Here is a 21,964-nt window from a genome sequence, read left to right on the forward strand (position 1 = left end):
TTGGGTCCGGCTTGGGTGACATGGTGAAACCCCAGCTCTGCAGAAAATACAAAAAAATTAGCCAGTTATGGTGGTCTGCACCTGTAGTCCCAGCTAGTCTGCAGGCTTAGGTTGGAGAAATATCCTGAGCCCAGGGAGTTTGAGCGTACAGTGAGCCGAGGTTGTGCCCCTGCACTCCAGCCTGGGTGACAGAGTGAGATCGTCTCAAAAAAAAAAAAAGGGTAGAAACTACATTTAGGCTATTAGGAATTTGAATTCTTATTCTCCATGGATTTCAGGAATAAACATATCAGAGGATTTACATCTGCCATTTTCTTTTTTAATTTTTATTTTATAATAATAGTAATAATTATTATTTTTTGAGACAGGGTCTTGCTCTGTTGCCCAGGCTGGAGTGCAGTGGTGCAGTCATAGCTCACTGCAGCCTCAAACCCCTGGGCTCAAGTGATCCTCCCACCTCAGCCCCCCAAGTAGCTGGGACTACAGGTGTATGCCACCATATCTGGCTAACTTTTGTATTTTAAGTAGAGATGGGGTTTTTGCCATATTGCCCAGGCTGGTTTTGAACTCCTAAGCCCAAGCGATCTTCCTCAGCCTCTCAAAGTGTTGAGATTACAGGCGTGAGCCACCACCCCCGCCACAACTGCCTTTTCAGTGAGCAACCATCTGTTTATCCCAGAGTACCTCAGGGTGTCTAACTGCTTCATGGGACTTGAAGAACCCTGAAGACACCACAAGGAAGATTCCTAGGCACCTCACCTCCCCTGAGGTGGTGTTCCTTATAATACAGTCATGGCCAGTAGCTGCTCTTAATGCTCATCACAATGCCCCATCTATGAGATGGCTATTCCATTTTTGCTTTAGTTCAGTTTTGCTTTCTTCTGGCTTTTTACTTGTAGAATCAATATGTTCCATTCACATATTGGTGATTCCATCCACTTCTAGGCCAGTGGAAGATAATTGGCCTGTGGTTTTGAAAAAAAAAGGAAAAAAGTGTTTATTATATAATAACCTGGTTTTCAGACATTTCCAACATCAAAACTATATAAACATTTGTTTTTGTCTACTGGTTCACAATGGACAAGTCTATGCAAACGTACCCCTAAAGTCCAAGGAAGCTGAGAGGCCAAAGAGTCTGATAAATCCAGTTTTTTAGAAAGAAACATTTAATAGGGACTTACGAACAAAAGCCGTATCTGTGTTTTGGGATCTCCATGCCATTACACCCCACATCCAGGGTTTATATGCTATATGGAAAGTGTAATTCAGAATGGATGTGTAGGGCTATTGAAGTACATCAAGGTTGTTTGACGTAAGGGCAGGATATACAGTAAGTACCTGATTTTACACAAGAAACAATGGGTAAACTGGAAATTTTAGAGGCTTTCCCAGAACAGATGTTAATTAATCAGAAGCCAGGCTGGGCGGTCTGGCTCACGCCTATAATCCCAGCACTTTCGGAGTCCGAGGTGGGTGGATCACCTGAGACCAGGATTTCGAGACCAGTCTGGCCAATGTAGTGAAACCCTGTCTCTACTAAAAATACAAAAATTAGCTGTGCGTGGTGGTGGGTGCCTGTATTCCCAGCTACTTGGAAGTCTGAGGCATGAGAATCGCCTGAACCTGGAACCTAGGAGGCGAGGTGGAGGTTTCAGTGAGCCGAGATTGGTGCCACTGCACTCTATCCTGGGCAACAGAGCAAGACTACGTCTCCAAAAAAAAAAAAAAAACAAACAAAAAGACAAAAAAACAAAAGCCAGTGTCTCCACACCTACTTAACTGAAGACCGCAGCATTTGCCACAAAAATTTGTAGGATGCTTTGTGCTAGCCAGGTGTGACTTAGGCTCTTGCTCTATCCTCTATTTTAATTAAGGTAGAGGTGGTAATAGATTCTGGTTACGGTGGAGAATGGGAGAGCAATTTAACTTTAAACAGCAAGATACAAAACTGACATGTATTCAGTACTTTTCACTTTATAAGATTGTGGAGAGAGGTGTTGTGCCCAGATGGCAAATCAGTGATCCTCCATGTCATCATATCATCTGTATGCTACATGTAAAACTTTTTTTTGTTTGTGTTTTTTTGAGATGAAGTCTTGCCCTTGTCACCCAGGCCGGGGTGCAGTGGTGTGATCTCGGCTCACTGCAGCCTTTACCTCCCAGGTTCAAGTGATTCTAGTGCGTCAGCCTCTTGAATAGCTGGGATTATAGGTGTGTGCCATCATGCCCAGCTAATTTTCTTGTATTTTTAGTAGAGACGGGGTTTTGCTGTGTTGGCTAAGCTGGTCTGGAACTGCTGAACTCAGGTGATCTGCCCTCCTCGGCCTTCCTGGGATTACAGACATAAGCCACTGTGCCTGTCCAAAACATTTGGAATTTTTTTTTTTTTTTTTTTTTTTTTTTGAGACGGAGTCTCGCTCTGTCGCCCAGGCTGGAGTGCAGTGGCGCAATGTCGGCTCACTGCAAGCTTCGCCTCCCGGGTTCACGCCATTCTCCTGCCTCAGCCTCTCCGAGTAGCTGGGACTACAGGCGCCCGCCACCACGCCCGGCTAATTTTTTGTATTTTTTAGTAGAGACGGGGTTTCACCGTGGTCTCGATCTCCTGACCTCGTGATCCGCCCGCCTCGGCCTCCCAAAGTGCTGGGATTACAAGCGTGAGCCACCGCGCCCGGCAACATTTGGAATTTTTATTTACTTCTATATTTTTACAGTGTCTACTGATTTTTTCATGCTATAAAAGAATAAATTTGAGCCTATAATGTTTATTTGCCTGCATAGTTGGATAATGTGACTTTATTTTTTTGTCTTCTATATTCAACATTTAGATTCATTTCAGGTATGCTGTTAAATAACATGATAAACTTGATAATTGAATTTGTCTTATGTTTTGTTGAATTTATTAGGATGATAAATACCAGAATAAAAACTTTCCTACACTCTATTAAATAGTTTACTCATATGATTAAGCCAGAGCACAGTTGTCAGTTTTAGGATTCCTCTTTTTCCCCACTAATGTTAGCTATTCTTGAATATTTTTGTTTTAAATTGTACAGTAGATTTACTGTGTTGTTTTGTACAATGAATATCCTTTACACTTTAGTTTTGTTACTAGTTGCTTAATTTCTTTAATATATTGGTATTGCTGATGTGCTATGAAAAGATAATTTAAAATAGTAATATAGTCATGCTTTGCTTCATGACAGATATCTAAAAATGCATCGTTAGGTGATTTTGTTGCTGGGTGAACATCAAAGTGTACTTACACAGACCTAGAAGTTATAACCTACCACACATCTAGACTATGTGGTACAGCCTGTTGCTTTTAGGGTGCAAACCTGTATAGCATGTTACTGTATTGAACACTGAAGGCAGTTAGAACACAATGGTGGTAAAATTTGTGCATCTAAACATAAAAAAGGTAAAGGAAAAATATGGTATAAAAGATTTAAAAAGATATACCTATATGGACACTTAACCATGAGTAGAGCTTGCAGGACTGGAAGTTGCTCTGTGTAAGTCAGTGAGTGAGTGATGAGTGAATGTGAAGGCCTAGGACATGATTGCACACTACTGTAGACTTGATAAACACCATACACTCTGGCTCCCCAAGTTTAACTCTTGACTCTTTTTTAATAACACTTAGCTTAAAACACAAATTGTATAGCTCTACAAAAATATTCTGTGAGCTTTTTTCTGCTTTTAAAATTATTATTTTTTAACTTTTAAAACTTTTTCTGTTAAAAATGAAGGCGACACACACACGTTAACCAAGGCCCACACAGGGTCAAGATTATCAATATGACTGTCTTCCACCTCCACATCTTGTCCCATTGGAAGGTTTTAGGGGCAGTAAAACAGGCATGGAGGTCTCATCTCCCTTGATAACAATGCCTTGTCCTGGAATACCTCCTGAAGGACCTGCCTCGGGGATCCCCCCCTCCACTGCCTTGAAACTCTCTGGCTCTGTCAACCTGGCTGGAGTGCAGTAGCACGATCTCAGCTCACTTCAACCTCCGCTTCCTGGGTTCAAGTGATACTTGTGTCTCAGCCTCCCAAAGTGCTAGGATTACAGGTGTGAGCCACCTCGCGGCCTGTTCCTCTTGTTTTCTGATTAGTGATCTGGCTGTGCTTTAATTCTGAGTACTATTCCAGTTTTCAAATAAAATGCTTGAATAGTAGTAGGCTGTTTTTAAATGCTAGCTTATAGTATACTGAATATAGCCTAAAATATCAAAGAATCCTTTTTATGCCAGTAGAAACAAAAACAAAACTTCCTAAAAAGGCTTGAGTTTTAATTATTAATATCAAATTACCATCACCTTTCTTCTAAACAAAGAATACCTCATTAGGCTTCAGCTTTGCCCGTATGACTCATGAATTAACACACACGAACCAATCTAAATTACTCTTTGAGGGACAGAATGAAAAACGGGCACAGTTGAATCTTTGGATTCTAGTTTTGTATTTGTCACCTTGGAGAACAACTCTTTTTTGAGACGGGATCTCTCTCTGTCGCCCAGGTTGGAGTGCAGTGGCACAAATCTTGGCTCGCTGCAACCCCCACCTCCTGGGTTCAAGCAATTCTTCCTGCCTCAGCCTCCTGAGTAGCTGGGATTACAGGTGTCCACCACCACGCCCAGCTAATTTTTGCATTTTTAGTAGAGATGGGGTTTTACCATTTTGCCCAGGCTGGTCTTGATCTCCTGACCTCAGGTGATCAGCCCACCTCGGCCTCCCAAAGTGCTGGGATTACAGGTGTGAGCCACCGCACCTGGCCGAGAACAACTTTTTTGAAAGAAGTAGATTAAAATCTTCTAGATCTCTTCTAAATGTGCAATCCTAAGGTTTTCACTGGTGATATCTGTTATTTGTATTTCTAAATATCCAATTTATGTGCATTTTTTCAGATAGACCTGAAGGACTTAAAAACTATCATCTTTTGAAGGGGAGAAACTTAGGGAGAAAAACCAGATCTTGTCAGTCTTTGCTAGTTAAAGCATTTCTTTTGTTATGCCGAAGTTCTTTATTACAGCAGGAACCATATTGCTCTTTGTTGGGAAGTGGCTGTCTGCTTTAAAAAGAAAAACGACAGCCAAAGTGAAATAAAGAGCAATAAAAACTTTACTCGGGTTGTGAGTGTGGGTCTTAGCTTTTGTACTCTTCTGGTGGTGGTCCTAAAGCATTATTTGTATAGTTTTGTCATCATGGCCACATGATGAATATCTGAGCTGCTAAGGCTGCAGTATGCCCTTTAAAACTAGTCAGTCTGCAACATTAAAGTAAACAAAGGATTTGTATGCAGAATAGACAAAATACACCAAATAATAAGAAAAGACAATCAGTCTTGCAGGAAAATACGGAAAGAATAAGGAACAGGAGTCTCATGGTAGAATTAATATGTGAAAAACTGTTCAAGGTTACTGTCATTGTAAAAATACAGACAAAAGCAGTATGTTACCATTTTGTACCCTCAGACAAAAATGTTAAGTGACAACTTGTGCTTTTGAAGATTCAAGGCAACTGGCACTCCCACACTTTCCTCCTGAGAGTGTTACTTGTTAAATCCATTGTGGTAAATTAATCCAATATTGATTTACAGTTAAAAAATACATGTACCCTTTGACTTAGCAGTTCCACACTTGACCTGTATACTGTAGAAATAAGAATACCTATATATATGTATAATATTAAACTGACAAATGACAGACTAATAGCACATTTTCTCTATGAAAAGCTGGTTAAAAAACTTTGTTCAATGTATACTATTCTGGTAAAATTGAAAATTAGTTCAATTTTATGTATAAAAGTAGTGTTAAAAAACTACATGTAGCATGCAGTACATTTTCGTAAAGAGAAACAATTTCTAGAGTTATTGCTAAAAGTTAATATTCATTAATGGTGCTTCTGGTTTTTAGACTGGGCATTTAGCTATGGAGACATTATTATCCCTTACTTCTAAACGAGCAGGAGACTGGTTTAAAGAAGAACTCCGGCTTTTGGGTGGTCTGGATCATATTGTAGATAAAGGTATGATATTTACATTTAGAATGTTTTTATATATTATTTAAAGCCTGAAGAAAATACTCCGTTGACATACTTCAAAAAATAATTGTGTCAGTTTGGAATGTCTATTATTATTATTATTATTTTTTTAGTTGCATCCAGCAAATTTCTAACATTTAAAGAAGAGGCCGGCCGGGCGTGGTGGCTCATGCCTGTAATCCCAGCACTTTGGGAGGCCAAGGCGGGCGGATCACCTGAGGTCGGGAGTTCGACACCAGCGTGACCAACATGGAGAAACCCCGTCTCTACTAAAAATACAAAACTAGACAGGCGTGGTGGTGCATGCTTGTAATCCCAGCTACTTGGGAGGCTGAGGCAGGAGAATTGCTTAAATGTGGGAGGTGGAGGTTGCAGTGAGCCGAGATTGTGCCATTGCACTCCAGCCTGGGCAACAAGAGCGAAACTCCACCTCAAAAAAAAAAAAAAAAAAGAAGAGGCCATTAACATTTTGATATTGGGGGATTATGGAAACAAAATAATTACAGAGTATGCATTTCAAAATCTTACAGTATGAAACCTAGAATAAAAAATGTTCAGAGAGGTTCCAGCATGTTCATAGCATGTGTACAGATAGCTTCTAATGTTAACTGAAAGTATTCTGTTGGTAAGTATTGATGATAAATACTAACTTATGTTTGTTTCTTTTCACCTAGTAAAAGAATGTGTGGATCATTTAAGTAGAGATGAGGATGAAGAGAAACTGGTAGCCTCACTATGGGGAGCAGAGAGATGTTTACGAGTTTTAGAAAGTGTAAGTATGTATGACTATTTGGCAAAAATTATTCAGTCTTAATTGTGATTGTGTATGTAAGAGACAGACTGCCAAATATTTTATATACCCCTAGAGGTTCACTTCTGTTAATCCAGATAGAAATAGCAGTACATTTTTTGAGCAACCAGTTGTTAATAAACAAGCTAAATGAGTAGTTTTATATTTTAAGAGTACCTGTATTATTGCTAAAAATGAGATGTTAGGCTTGTTTGTTTATATATGCCAATCTTTTTTAAAGATTTTATTGTTTTTATTATTATTTTTTGAGCCAGAGTCTGTCTCTGTCACCCAGGCTAGAGTGCAGTGACATGATCTTAGCTCACTGCAACCTCTGCTTCCCGGGTTCAAGCAATTTCATGCCTCAGCCTCTTGAGTAGCTGGGATTATAGGCATGTGCCATCATGCCCTACTGATTTTTGTATTTTTAGTAGAATCAGGGTTTCTCCATGTTGGCCAGGCTGGTCTCAAACTCCTAGTTTCAAGTGGTCTGCCGGCTTCAGCCTCCCAAAGTGTTGGGATTACAGGCATTACACCTTGCTGGGCCCCTCCAATCTTTATTGTTTTTTCCTTAATGTGAATTTCTACTTGACTACATCGTTTGTAGATAACAATAGTGAAATGCAATCAGGTTTTATTTTTAAGTTATTATTAGCATTTTGTTTATTTGACTTTTGAGTCAGATTGTTTATAGGCATGGCCTGTCATAATATTTGGCTTTGGAGAATGATACTGTTGAACTGCAGTAAGTATATTTTGTTCTTTGACTCTTACGAAGGACTTAACCCAGTTCTGTATAGATTAGAATTTATACTGCCAGCTAATTTCAGGGTGCATAGGTTTGTTCACCAGGTTATTTTAAAAATGGTGTAGTATAAATTAAAAGCTCCTGGCATAGATTAAATTGTAATGTTCCATGTGTCTTCTAGAGTACTTTGGGTACAGTAGATAACAGATATTTCTTTGTAAAAATGTATTCTAAATGAATACTTACGAACTTCACGTTATTTGTAAGTTGAGGACTGCTCTATTCTGACATTCAGTGTGTTTGGCAATTTGTTACAGTGAATATATAGTGTAGAATATGTTAATTATGAATGAATAATTATAACAGTGATGTCTTAATTTTTTCATAAAGCATTAGCTTTCTTATTTTACATCTGGAACCTGTAGTTAGTGAAATTATTCCCTTAGGTAACAAGGGCTGTTTCTTCCTCATCTTTGTATCTTTTACGCACCAGGCAGAATGTGGTGTTATATGAATGAATGAAAGTTTTGGATTGCCACAATTATTTCATATTCTTCCCTTTTAGGTAACTGTGCATAATCCCGAAAATCAAAGCTACTTGATAGCATATAAAGATTCCCAACTGATTGTTTCATCAGCTAAGTAAGTTTTTTGTTTATTAATTAACAACTAACATTGTTACTTATTTTAAACATTTGGATTGACCATAAATGAAAGAAATTTGGATTAGCTTCCTCCATGAAATGCTCTGTTGAGTTCTGTGAATCGGATCACATTGTGTAACAAAAGTTTTAAGAGTACAGATTTTGGACACAAAATGACGGTGTGGATTCCAGCTTGATAATTTCAGCTGTATAACTTTTGTAATATACAAATCAAGCTCTTTACAAGGGGGATAATAATAGTGGCTAACCCACCTAGGATTTTTATTACAATAAAATGAGTTAATTTGTATGTTCGTAAGAAATCTATACATAGTAGATATTTAAAAATATGTGTATATTAAAAATACATATAAAATTTTTAAAATTTAAATGATTTTTAAAGTATCTTTTGTATCTTATTTGTGATACATATTAATGAGTTAAATTAGTTAATATGCAAAGCCTGGAACAGTACTTGGCATATAGTAAATACTAAGCATTTTTCCTCATTCTTGTTTTAAATGGACTTTTCTAGCCCTCTTCTTCTGCACTTTATTTAGACCTGTTTTTCTATATCTGTATGTAGCTTCTTCCATTCCACATTTCTTTCTTCCCACATTTCATCACAATTAGGCTAATGCTGTCACCTCCGTGCAGGCAAAATTCCCAAGTATGTCTCCAGTCCTGGTTCTATCTTATTAGAGCAGCCTCTTCCTGATATCTCTGTCCTAGTTCTTGATATCTGCCCTAGTTCTCTGGCCTGTAGCCTATCCAGAACAATACCACATGGAGTTAACTTTCTCCAAATCACTGCTTTGAAAAAATAATTTTAATTTCTCAAATCTCTGATTCCTTGTTGTCTTTGGATATATGTACAACTTTCTTACTGAAGTCAGCCTTATCAAAGGCCCATTGCAGTCTTACTCTAGTTTATCTGTTTTTTAACCTCTTAGTTTGGAGGAATTCAAATATAAATAATGTAATAAACTGTAACGTACACATTATCAATCATGGCCAGTCTGGTTTCCATCTGTAACCTCATCCATTCCCTCTCCTGTATTATTTGAAACAGATCCAGATATTATTTCATCCATAAATACTTAAGTACATAATGCCTAGAAGAAAAGGACTGTTTTAAAAAATATAACCCCAATGCCATTTTCATACCACACATTAATAGTTGCCTAATATTTTATGTTTAGTCAATATTCTAATTTTCAGTAGTCTCAAATTTCTGGTCTCAGTAGATTTTCTTAATCTGTAGGTTTTAAAAATCTCCTTTTTTTGGTCTTGGATTTGTACATTTTTTATCTTGCATTTGTATATTTTATTTTTCTTTATTTTATTTTATTTTATTTTATTTTATTTTATTTATTTATTTTTTTTTTTCTGAGCCCAGGCTGGAGTACAGTGGCATGATCTCGGCTTACTGCAACCTCTGCCTTCAGGATTCACATGATTCTCCTGCCTCAGCCTTCTGAATAGCTGGGACAACAGGTGTGCGCCACCACACCCGGCTAATTTTTGTATTTTTAGCAGAGACGGGGTTTCACCATGTTGACCAGGCTAGTCTCGAACTCCTTGGTCTCAAACTTCTGACCTCAGGTGATCCACCCGCCTTGGCCTCCCAAAGTGTTGGGATTACAGACATGAGCCACTGTGCCTGGCCTATTTTATATATATTTAGCACTCTTTTTTTTTTTTTTTTTTTTTTTTTTTTAAAATAGATACAGGGTCTTGCTATGTTGTCCCGGCTGGTCTCAAACTCGTGGACTCAAGTGATTCTCCTGCCTTGACCTCCCAAAGTGTTGGGATTACAGGCATAAGCCAATGTGCATCGCCTATATTTAGTGCTCTTACTGCATGCATTCTGGGTTTGCTACCATGTTTTTACCCTTCCTTACCAAAGATTATTGAAGTTAAATGTTTCTGATTTTTGTTTTTTAAATTAACAAGAAAAATTGTATATGTTGTTTCTGATTTAAAAATACCTCTTTTGTATACTTCATAACCTCTGACAACTACCTTGTAAGAGGAAGTATTTGATATGACAGATGCTCTTTTGTTGTGATTAGGAAATTCAGGCCAAATGCTTGGAAGTGCAGTAGAGGTCAGAATTGAGTGTTTGTAAAAGAGCACTTATCTCTAGGTTTTTAAGCTTTTCAGCAGAAACCATGATCAATTTGGAGATAGCGTACAGAAAGATTAAATAACATATGCTGAACCTCCTTTTATCTCCAAAGCCCCAGTTTAGCCCAGTCTAAAAACAGTTGAGTTACCAATGACAGTATGGTAATCCTGACCAGCATTCAATACCAGAAGAACAAATTATTTTAGGTTAGACATGAGGAACACCTTCCTGACCAAAGGGTTGTAAAATATTAAGAACTTCTACAGAATTTCCTCAGTATGTTTTAAAGGGCAACTAGGCATAGATTAGATACGGTTTCTTTAAGAATTTTGTGTGATATATAATGCATGAAGAATCGAGCCATCATAATGCCACTGCACCCCAGCCTGGGTGACAGAGTGAGACAACTGACAGAGCGAGCTTACTTGATTTGTATTAAAAATCATGGACTTGGTGATTTAAATAGTGTCTTTAGAAATACTAGACCCATTTAGGGATTATATTTCCTTGTTATTTTGGGTAGTATCTTGAGAATCTTTAGATGTAGCTCATCCCCTTGGATAACTGTCAAGGAGACATGTCAATTTGAATGAACTTAAATTAAAAAATAATGATTTATACTGTCACGTTGGTAGTGAAGATAATAAAAATAATGATCTACTCTAATGCCTATGAAATATTTAATACTTGTCTTTACATTCACATTTGTTATGTAGTAATAACATTTACTACCTCAGAAGTGTCCAACATTAGCTGTTAACCATTTGCCCTGTTTGAGAAAGGGTTGTGGTCCATCTCTTACAGTGGAGAGATTGATAACATGTGAGACAATTTGGAAATAAAGAGATTACTAGTGGTAAATGTAGATAGTACAGATATAAGCTTCTGCCATGAGTTTTTAATTTTAACATTCCTTGAATAAATTTTTTAAGGTATCAGGTTTTTCCAAAATAAAGTGAAATTTCATCCGATAGCCTTTAGGTTCAAGTAAATAGAAATTTGCTGTGTACCTATTATTATTTACTATAATAGTCTATATTTGATTTCCTTTTAAGAGCATTACAGCATTGTGAAGAACTGATTCAGCAGTACAACCGCGCTGAGGACAGCATATGCTTAGCTGACAGTAAGCCTCTGCCTCACCAGAATGTAACTAACCATGTAGGCAAAGCAGTGGAGGACTGCATGAGGGCCATCATTGGGGTGTTGCTCAATTTAACAAATGATAATGGTAAGATTTTTTTCCATTTTTTTCTCATTGAAAGATGTATATTGCATGTGAAAACAAGTTATTTTTCTTTGTTTCTCCTTTTCTTGGGGTAGTGATTTTTTTATTTGTCATAATGTACTTGACTTACTCATATGTAGGTTTAAATTGCTTTTAAGAGTTGATATTTTTAGAAGCCTAGCAGCTTGACCCGGAAGTATCAATAGTATGTTTCAATAGAGGAATGACTGTACAATTCTAAGTTAATATCCATGTTAATAAATCTCAATTATTAGTGTTCTAAGGAAGAATCAGTAACCATTTTCCTGTATCCGTTTCTTATTTCAGAGTGGGGCAGCACCAAAACAGGAGAGCAGGACGGTCTCATAGGCACAGCGCTGAACTGTGTGCTTCAGGTTCCAAAGTACCTACCTCAGGAGCAGAGATTTGATATTCGAGTGCTGGTAAGTTGAAATGACTTTTTCAGAAATGAGTATCATATCTAATAAGGTGTGTAAAATGTTAACCTTAGTTTGGGTTTAAGAACCAACCCTTTAATATATTGTGGGTTTTTTTCATGAATTTCCTTATGAACATATTGTTTTTGTTTTTTTTGGAGACGGAGTCTACAGTGGCAACATCTTGGCTCACTGCAACCTCCGCCTCGCTGGTTCAAACAGTTCTCCTGCCTCATCCTTCCAGGTGCTGGGACTATAGGCATGTGCCACCACGCCTGGCTAATTTTTGTATTTTTAGTAGAGACGGGGTTTTGCCATGTTGCCCAGGCTGGTCTCAAACTCCTGGCCTCAAGTGATCTGCCCGCCTCAGCCTCCCAAAGTGGTGGGATTACAGGTATGAGCCACTGCGTCTGGCTGAACGTACTTCTTATTGTGCCACAGAAAGCCGTGAGAGACCCTATGTAAAAATAAAAAGTACGAAAGCTGAAAGTGGCAATTAAAAATTAAAGGAATGATTCTTTAGGAAAATCGGTGGTTTTTTTGTTTTGTTTTGTTTTTTGTTTTTTTGGTTTTTTTTGTTTGTTTGTTTTTGAGATGGAGTCTCACTCACTCTCTTGCCCAGGCTGGAGTGCAGTGGCACAATCTCGGCTCACTGCAACCTCCATCTCCTGGGTTCAAGCACTTCTCCTGCCTCAGCCTCCCAAATAGGTGGGATTACAGGCATCTGACAACACACCTGGCTTATTTTTGTATTTTTAGTAGAGATGGGGTTTCCCCATGTTTGTCAGGTTGGTCTCGAGCTCCTGGCCTCAAGTGATCCACCCACCTTGGCCTCCCAGAGTGTGGGATTACAGGCATGAGCCCTGTGCCTGGCCTTTTTTCTTTTTTTTTTCCTGCTTTTTTTTTTCTTTTTTTCTTTTTGGCCTTTCATACTTACTGGTTTTTAGCCATTCTGTAGATGGTAGAACACTGATACTCAGCTTTTTAGTTGCCAATAAAAATTGTGTATATTGTGTTCATTTGTTTTAAGTACTCATCTTTGATAATATGTGTCTTTTAAAATTTTTGAAGGGCTTAGGTCTGCTGATAAATCTAGTGGAGTATAGTGCTCGGAATCGGCACTGTCTTGTCAACATGGAAACATCGTGTTCTTTTGATTCTTCCATCTGTAGTGGAGAAGGGGGTGATAGTTTAAGGATTGCTGGACAAGTTCATGCTGTCCAGGCTTTAGTGCAGGTAAGCAACCACTTTAAAAACAAATTCATAACTGCAGTTTGTTGGATTTGTCCAATTTCTTTTATCAGTTGCACCTTTTACCTCCTTTTCTTGCCCATCCACTGCTGGCCCTCTCTGCCCCTCCCCCGGCCTTTTTAGTTAGAACTCCTGAAGCATGTCTCTGCTGGGGTAGAAAGGGACTGTTTTACACCTGACCAATTTTTAAATATTCACGGCGTCTAGGGTGAAAGCTTATTTTAAACCAGAATTTGCAACCAATTAAAAATGTGGTATAGGCTGGGCGCGGTGGCTTACGCCTATAATCCTAACACTTTGGGAGGCTGAGGCAGGTGGATCACTTGAGGTCAGGAGTTCAAGACCAGCCTGACCAATATGGTGAAACTTCATCTCTACTAAAAATACAAAAATTAGCCAGGCATGGTGGCATGCACCTGTAATCCCAGCTACTCAGGAGGCTGAGAGGCAGGAGAATCGCTTGAACTGAGGAGGTGGAAGTTGCAGTGAGCCGAGGTGGCATGTCACTGCACTCTAGCCTGGACAACAGAGCAAGACTCTGTCTCAAAAAAAAAAAAAAAAAAAAAAAAAAAAGTGGTATAATTTCTCTGTAGTTCAGTAAGGGGTGTACTGCTTAGAATGCATTCTTACTTTATTTTACTGATTTTTTTTTCAATTGTTATAATCACTCCGTAAGCATTGTTACCAAAAAGCAGAGACAAAGGCACATTTGTTTTATTAATGAAATTGGGTGCAGTGGCTCACACTTGTAATCTCAGCACTTTGGGAGACTGAGGCGGGGAGGATCACTTGAGTCCGGGAGTTCAAGACCAGCTGGGCAACATAGTGAGTTCCCATCTCTATTTAAAAAAAAAAAAAAAAAGTCAAGAATCCAGGCCCATCTCATCCACTTCGTGTCCTCTAGTATTTATTTACTCATCTGATCTGTGTCCAGAACTTTGACCTTATGGACCACAGAAAACTGGAAGTCCTTTGTCACCTGTTGCCTTACCCAGTCTGGAAAGTGGCAAAGTAGCCGAGCATGGGAAATCGTGAATGAGAATATTTCTTTGAGCCATTTAAAGTCATTTTTTCATTATCCTCTTTTGTTCTTCTCTATTATGTGTGATTGAATGTTGACTATAGATAAGAGGTAGTTAATCCCTAGGCTTTTCTTCTTAGACTCAGAATACTTGGTCTTGACTAGCCTTTTTATTTAAAATACAAAATTAAATGTGAAACTAGTGACAGATTATCATTACTTATCAATAACAGTAATAGTAAATGGTAGTAGTAATTTACTAACAATAATTGGTAATAGACTACTTTAGTCTCCAGATACCATTTAGAGATTTCATTTAATGCAAAAAACATTTAAAAATATTTGGCACCTACCGCTTTGATCCCATTGACAACATTTGTTTTTCTGCTAAATGAAGCATTTCTTGGCCAGGCAAGGTAGCTCACACCTATATTCCCAGCACTTGGGGAGGCCAAGGTGGGTGGATTGTTTGAGCTCAGGAGTTTGAGACTAGCATGGGCAACATAGTGAGATCCTGTCTGTACAAAAAATAAAACAGTTGGTCGAGTGTGGTGGTGCATGCTCATAGTACCAGCTACTCGGGAGGCTGAAGTGAGAGGATTGCTTGCGCCCAGGAGTTTGAAGTTGCTGTGAGCCGTGATTACAGTACTTGCTCCAGCCCGGGCAACAGAGTGAGACCCTGTCTCAAAAATGTTTAAAAAAAGTATTTTTTTTTTCTGTACAGTAGACTTGTTTTTAAACTTTTTATTTCAAAATAGTTATAGACTCACAGGAAGTTACAAAAATAGTACAAAGAATCCCTCCCATTTACTCTTTACCTAACTTCCTCAAATGGTGACATCTTATATAACTGTAGTACTATAGCAAAACCAAGAAATTGACATTAGTACATTACTGTTAACTGCACTTTAGACCTTATTCAGTTTCACCATTTTCATCTGCATTCATTTATGTTTGTGTGTAACATATGTACCTCTGTTCAGTTTTATTACGTGTATAGATTCATGTACTCAACCACTACATTGAGGTATAGAACCGTCACCATAGAAGAGTTCCCTTGTGCTGCTCACTGTACAGCCTACCTGCCCTCCCTGTCTTCTAGCTACCACCAACCTGTTTTCTATCTTTTTCCATCTCTTGTTTTATTTTTTTCTATCATTCTAGTCTCTTTCTTTTAAAAATTGACTTTTCTTCAAATGGAACCTAGAAATGAATAAAAACTTACCATCAGTCACCTCAGGAGCTGTGTTTGAAGGCACTGATGATAGATCTGCATTATTCACATAATAGGGGTTCATTTGCAGAAGCCACCCCTACACCCTCGGAGACCCCTGTTTGTGAGTTGTTTCAGGGATAGTCTCAAATTTTCCTGTGGTGTCTAATTGACCTGGGAGTATCACTCCAGTATTCCTCTTTTGCACTTAGTGTTATAGAAGCCTCTTGTCCTTCAGGGTATCATCATATATCTTCTCTGGCTTTCTTTTATCTGCTATGGTTTATGGTTTGTCATTTTTAAATCAGTTTAAAGTTTTTGTTTTTCAATTGTAATACCTTTTGGGTGATGGGTTCTGTTAACTCATTTTAGAAAATTGTGCCGCCTTGTACTCACATCAGTTATCTTAAAGTGTCAAGAAATGGCTCTTAATTCTTTTATTCAAAGATAGAGTGGAAAAATCCGTGTTCAGATTTATATCCTTTATGCTACTGATAACGTTGGCCTGAATCCAGTAATTTTCAAATTACGTATCTTTTCGATAATGTTGTATAAATGGAATCTTACAGGTAGTTCTGATTACTGACATGAACTTTCCTCTTTCTAGCTGTTCTTTTCTTACCTATTTATAGATCTGTTTATTTTTTAAAAACCAAACATAATTCACATTCATAGTGGGGGAAAAAAAAGTCAGATCCAGAAAGGTTTAAACTCCACAAATCTGTTTCCTAAAACATTACCATTTGTAATAGTTTTGTGTTTGTCCTGAGAAATTAGTGTTTATGCATATATCAAAATAAATGTGCAGGCCAGACATGGTGGCTCATGCCTGTAAACTGTAATCCCAACACTTGGGGAGGCTGAGGCAGGCAGATTGCTTGAGCCCAGGAGTTTGAGCCTGGCCTGGGCAACATGGCAAAATTATGTCTCTACTAAAAATTTAAAAATCAGCCAGGTGTGGTGGCATGTGCCTGTAGTCCCAGCTATTTGGGAGGCTGAGGTGGGAGAATCACTTGAGCCCAGGAAGTCGAGGCTGCAGTGAGCCATGATCCTGCCACTGCACTCCAGCCTGGGCAATGGGAATGAGACCCTGTCTGAAAAGTAAATAAAAAAATGTGCAATATGTTTCATATAAATGGACTCTTACTGTACATAGTGTTTAGTCTATACCAGCTCTTTGCTTAATGTGTCTTCCTGAGCTCTTCATGTCAACACGTAGGTTCATCACATTCTTTGTAATGACTGCAAACTAGTAGCTTTTTGATTTGTACATACATACGTACATACATACAGGGTCTCACTCTTTTGCCCAGGCTGAAGATTCTCCTGCCTCAGCCTCCCAAGTAGCTGGGGTTACAAGCATGCGCCACCACGCCCGGCTAATTATTGTATTTTTAGTAGAGGTGGTTTCACTGTGTTGGCCGGGCTGGTCGCGAACTCCTGACCTAAAGTGATCTGCCTGCCTCGGCCTCCCAAAGTGCTAGGATTTACAGGCATGAGCCACCCCGCGTGGCCATACTTTTCAAAGTATGTCTGTGGGCATAATTTTCTGGTTTAGGAATTTTTGTGTCATAATATATTGTACTGTATTTAAAGTTGATATGCCTAACTCCTCCCACCCTCATCACCAAACACATACTTCCTGTGCCCTCAATTTATACTTCCCCCTAAAACTTTTTATAAGAGTCCCCATTCCTTCATACTTTTGCCAAGATTTTTGCCAGTCTAACAGGTTCCTAGATATTTTTGGTATTTCCTTAAATGGCATTTTGTATATGTCCAGAAACAGTAGTGGTTCATTCTTTTTATTTTTCCAAAGCCCTTGCTGTGTTTAGCTTCCTTTTTTGGCCTTTTCAAAAGCAGTAATCCTTGAAGTTGTGTCTTCAGAGTAACCCGTAACCCACAACAACTCAGTTCTTTCTGGAGTCATAAGTAGGAGTCCATCATTCTCTTCTAATACATTTTTATCTCAGGGCTTGAAAATTATTGGGAAATCCAAAGAGCTTTTGTTGTTTATATGTGCTTTATCTATCCGTATTTACTGAATTAGAAATTCAAACTGGGAGACATTACATTAGCTGTTAGAGCAGTGACATAATCACATGACATGTAGATTCCAAAACTCCACTGTACACTCAGTGAAAGAAGAAACAAGTCAGCAGACCCCTTAGTATTATTGTGAGCGTAATTTTGACCTCCTTTACTCCCTGATAGGGTCTTAAGGACCCACAGGGATTCTTAGACCAATTTTGAGAATTGCTGTTCTATAAAGGTTAATTTTTATTTTCTGAAAGATATTATTTTATATAATCTCTCTTTGAAGTTTGTATACCACTCTTCTGTATACTCAACAAATCTTTGGGGTCTACTTGGCATTTGATTTTCAGGCAATTCTTTCTAGTAACTTGGAGCATTTCCTAAATTATGTCAGTGTTTTCTATGTCAGTATTATACCAGCATAGGGAAAATAAAGTAAGTGAAGGCAAGGAATTTAGCATATTCCCTTTTGACTTAAGAATTTTCCAATTTTGTATTTTGTTGCTTGAATTTCTTGTATTATGCAAATTAAGGGAAATTATTGAGACTCATTCTTGCAAGAAATCTGCATCATTAGTAGACGACTTCATTGAATCTTAGCAGCATTTATACTTTTGGCTTTCAGTAGGATGTAGAGCAAAAGCTTTTACTTATACTCACCTCTTTTTATCACATAACCATCTTAGAGTTAGTGATAGATTTAAAAGCAGCTATAACTTTATATTTGCATATGTGCATATTGATTGGCGATCTCTTTTTAATGATCTTCAAAATAATTTTTATCAGCTATTCCTTGAGCGAGAGCGGGCAGCTCAGCTAGCAGAAAGTAAAACAGATGAGTTGATCAAAGATGCTCCCACCACTCAGCATGATAAGAGTGGAGAGTGGCAAGAAACAAGTGGAGAAATACAGTGGGTGTCAACTGAAAAGACTGATGGTACAGAAGAGAAACATAAGAAGGAGGAGGAGGATGAAGAACTTGACCTCAATAAAGGTATATTTACTTTGAATGGTGTATTTAAATTGAAGATAGTGGTTTGGTTTTGTTTTTTTCTTCAAACTATTTAATTCATAGATGTCTTAATCTGGCTATTGCTTGAGGACCTCTCTAGTTCAATCCAGACAAGCTTTGATACTTAAGTGCTTGTGGTAGTTCTCCCACAATGAGGAAGTTGCATGCCAGTGGTAGGCATGCTAGTGATGGAAAAGATCCAGTTAAGTCACTCTTCCTTCCGGGGCCCTCCTTTCCTTTACTCATCTGTGAAGAGACACATAGGAGACATAATAGGATTTTTTCAGTTTTCAGTTTTTGAGATTGTTTTTTTCAGCTTCACTTTAAACTTGAAGATCTATTGTCAGATTACAGTAGTAGTTCTCAAAGTGTAAGTACTAGATGGTAAACACAGTAAGAAATATACTGTAGGCTGGTGGCTGTGAGCCCAGCACTTTGGGAGGCTGAAGCAGGAGGATTACTTGAGGCTAGGAGTTTGAGACAACAATCTAGCAATACCCCATCCCTACAAAAAATATAAAAAATTAGCTTGGCGTGGTGGCACAAGCCTGTAGTCCTAGGTGCTTGGGAGGCTGAGGTGGGAGGATTGCTTGAGCCGAGGAATTCAAAGTTACAGTGAGCTATGATTACGCCACTGCACTCCACCCTGAGTGACAGAGTGAGACCCTTTCTCATTTAAAAAAAAAAAAAAAGATACTAGAGGTAATATCTTCACCAATCATACATTATTGAGTATCTACTGTTGTCAGAATTTGTGATACAACTTTTGCCATTTATACAAGTTCTGCAAAATAGCCATTTGTAACTTCGTATCATTAAGGTTATGAATTTAAGTTCAGTCCGCCCTCCATACATGTGGGTTCCACATCCACAGAGTCAGCCAACCACAAATCAAAAATGTTTGAGGAAGAAAAAATAATACAGGTTAATAATATAGTATAACAGCTATTTATCTAACATTTACATTTTATTAGGTATCATAAGTAATCTAGAAATGATTTACAGTATGCCAGAGGATGTGTGTGACTTATATGCAAATACTGCACCCTTTCCTGTCAGAGATTTGAGCCTCCTCCAGTTTTGGTACTGGAGGGTGCTGGCATCCTGGAACCAATCCCCCCTCGGATGCAGAGGGACGACCATAGTATGTTCAGCTTCACATCAGTAGGAAGCAAGCCGCAGCAACGTCTCATTCTGAGCCTTTTCTCCTGTTACTCCCACTCCTCCCCAAATCTGATAACCATTAGTTTTAATATTGTAATACTTTTCTTTTCCTTTTTCTCAGTTACTAGGTTTTGATGCTTTTCTTTTTTTTTCTTTTTTTTGGCGTAATAACATTTTTGTTTTTTTAGCAGTCTTTTAAAAAGTTACAGCTTTATTGAGATAGAATTCACAGACTGTACAATTCATCCTTTAAAAGTAATTCAGTAGTTTTTCATGTATTCACAAGGTTGTGCTGCCATCACCACTAATTCCAAATATTGTTTTTATCACCGCTAAAAGAACCCCATACCCATTAGCAGCCATCACCCCTATTTTTCCCTCCTCCCTGGGCACTGGCAACCACTAATCTACTTTCTGTGTCTATGGATTTGCCTGTTTTGCACATTCCATTTAAAAAGGAGTCATACAGTATGTGGCCTTTTATGACTGGCTTCTTTCAGCCAGCAGAATGTTTTCAAAGTTCATCCGTGATACAGTATTTGTTAATACTGTATTCCTTAGACAAATAATATTCCATAATATTGTTATACCATACTTTATTTGTTTACTGATGGACATTTGAGTGGTTTCTGCTTTTTAGCTTTTTGAACAGTTATCTACAAGTTTTTTTGTAGACATACATTTTCATTTCTTTTGGATTTATACCTAGGAGTTGGAATTGTTGGATTGTATGTAACTGTGTGTTTTAACATTCTAAGAAAATGCCAAATTGTTTTCCAGTGTGCTGCACTATTTTACATTCCCATCAGCAATGTATGAAGGTTCCAAGTTACTTGTATTGTAAAAGAAAATTTTTAGTCGTCCTAGTGGGCGTGACATGATATCTCATTGTGGTTTGATTTGCAGTTCCCTGGTGATTAATGATGCTGACCATCTTTTTATGTGCTCATTGGCCATTTGTGTATCTTGTTTGAAGAAATCTCTAAGTCTTCTGACCAGTTTTGTGGGTTGTTTTTGTTGTTTTTGAGACAGAGTCTTGCTCTGTCACCCAGGCTGGAGAGCAGTGGCACGATCAGGGCTTAGTGCAGCCTTGACTTCCCAGGCTGAAGCGATCCTCCCACCTCAGCCTTGCAAGTAGCTGGGAGCTACAGGCGTGCACCACCACACCCATGTAAGGTTTTTGAATTTTAGTGGAGAGGAGGTCTCACTGTGTTGCCCAGGCTGGTCTCAAACTTCTGAGCTCAAGTGATCCTTCCACCTCAGCCTTGCAAAGTGCTAGAATTATAGGTGTGAGCCACCACGCCTGGCCCTTTGCCCAGTTTTAATTGGGTTGTTTTTGTTGTTGAGTTGTAAGACTGTTTTATGTTTTTTATATGTTCTGGATACTTGACCCTTATCAAGTTCATTATTTGCAAATATATTCTCTCATTCTGTGGATTATCTTTTCAGTTTGCTAATTGTGTCCTTTGCAACACAAAAATTTTAACTAAAGGTTTTATGGTTTCAGCTCTTCTTTTGGATCCCTATTTCATTTTGATTTAATTTTTGTTAATCTGTGGATATCCAGTTGTCCTAACATCATTTGTTGATTTGTAGCAGTTTTGAAGTAAAGATAACTAACAGAATGGTTGGTTTTGTGAGGTTTGTGTTAATTAATATACTGTTACAATTCTTCACTTCAACTCTCTCAGCCCTTCAGCATGCCGGCAAACACATGGAGGATTGCATTGTGGCCTCCTACACAGCACTACTTCTTGGGTGTCTCTGCCAGGAAAGTCCAGTAAGTACATAGTTCTGTGATGTTTTATGTATCTTTGAAAGATTCCAATGTAACAACTTCATAGCTTTACATGTTTCACTTATTTATTTCTTCAATGTTTCCCCCTTAATGTCCAACTTACTCCACAAAGGCTATTGGCTGATTATAGGGTTGTTTAAACTGTTTGTTTCCTATGGAGGAAAAATGGCAAGAAAATGTGTTAACATTTCCAGTAGTTTTTTTTTTTTTTTTTGAAGTGGAGTCTTGCTCTGTCACCCAGGCTGGAGTGCAGTGGCGCGATCTCTGCGTACTGCAAGCTCCGCCTCCTGGGTTCCCGCCATTCTCCTGTCTCAGTCTCCCGAGTAGCTGGGACTACAGGCGCCCGCCACCGCCCCGGACTAACTTTTTTTTGTATTTTTTGGTGGAGACAGGGTTTCATCGTGTTAGCCAGGATGGTCTCCATCTCCTGACCTCGTGATCCGCCTGC

At 38.4% G+C, this 21,964-nt stretch overlaps 1 protein-coding gene across 7 annotated transcripts in view; it reads left to right on the forward strand.

Moving 5' to 3' along the window:
• WAPL (WAPL cohesin release factor) overlaps positions 1-21,964 on the forward strand; it is an 89,660-nt gene that overhangs the window by 60,153 nt on the left and 7,543 nt on the right. For all 7 annotated transcript variants that reach the window (XM_055275482.2, XM_055275481.2, XM_055275479.2 and 4 more), the window contains 8 exons: positions 5,916-6,027; positions 6,717-6,814; positions 8,146-8,222; positions 11,411-11,586; positions 11,911-12,026; positions 13,092-13,256; positions 18,329-18,536; positions 21,410-21,498. In XM_055275482.2, coding sequence (XP_055131457.1) covers positions 5,916-6,027; positions 6,717-6,814; positions 8,146-8,222; positions 11,411-11,586; positions 11,911-12,026; positions 13,092-13,256; positions 18,329-18,536; positions 21,410-21,498 — 1,041 coding nt within the window. The remainder of the gene's footprint in view (positions 1-5,915; positions 6,028-6,716; positions 6,815-8,145; positions 8,223-11,410; positions 11,587-11,910; positions 12,027-13,091; positions 13,257-18,328; positions 18,537-21,409; positions 21,499-21,964) is intronic.

This window comes from Symphalangus syndactylus, chromosome 4 (genome assembly GCF_028878055.3).
Source record: "Symphalangus syndactylus isolate Jambi chromosome 4, NHGRI_mSymSyn1-v2.1_pri, whole genome shotgun sequence".
NCBI lineage: Eukaryota > Metazoa > Chordata > Mammalia > Primates > Hylobatidae > Symphalangus > Symphalangus syndactylus.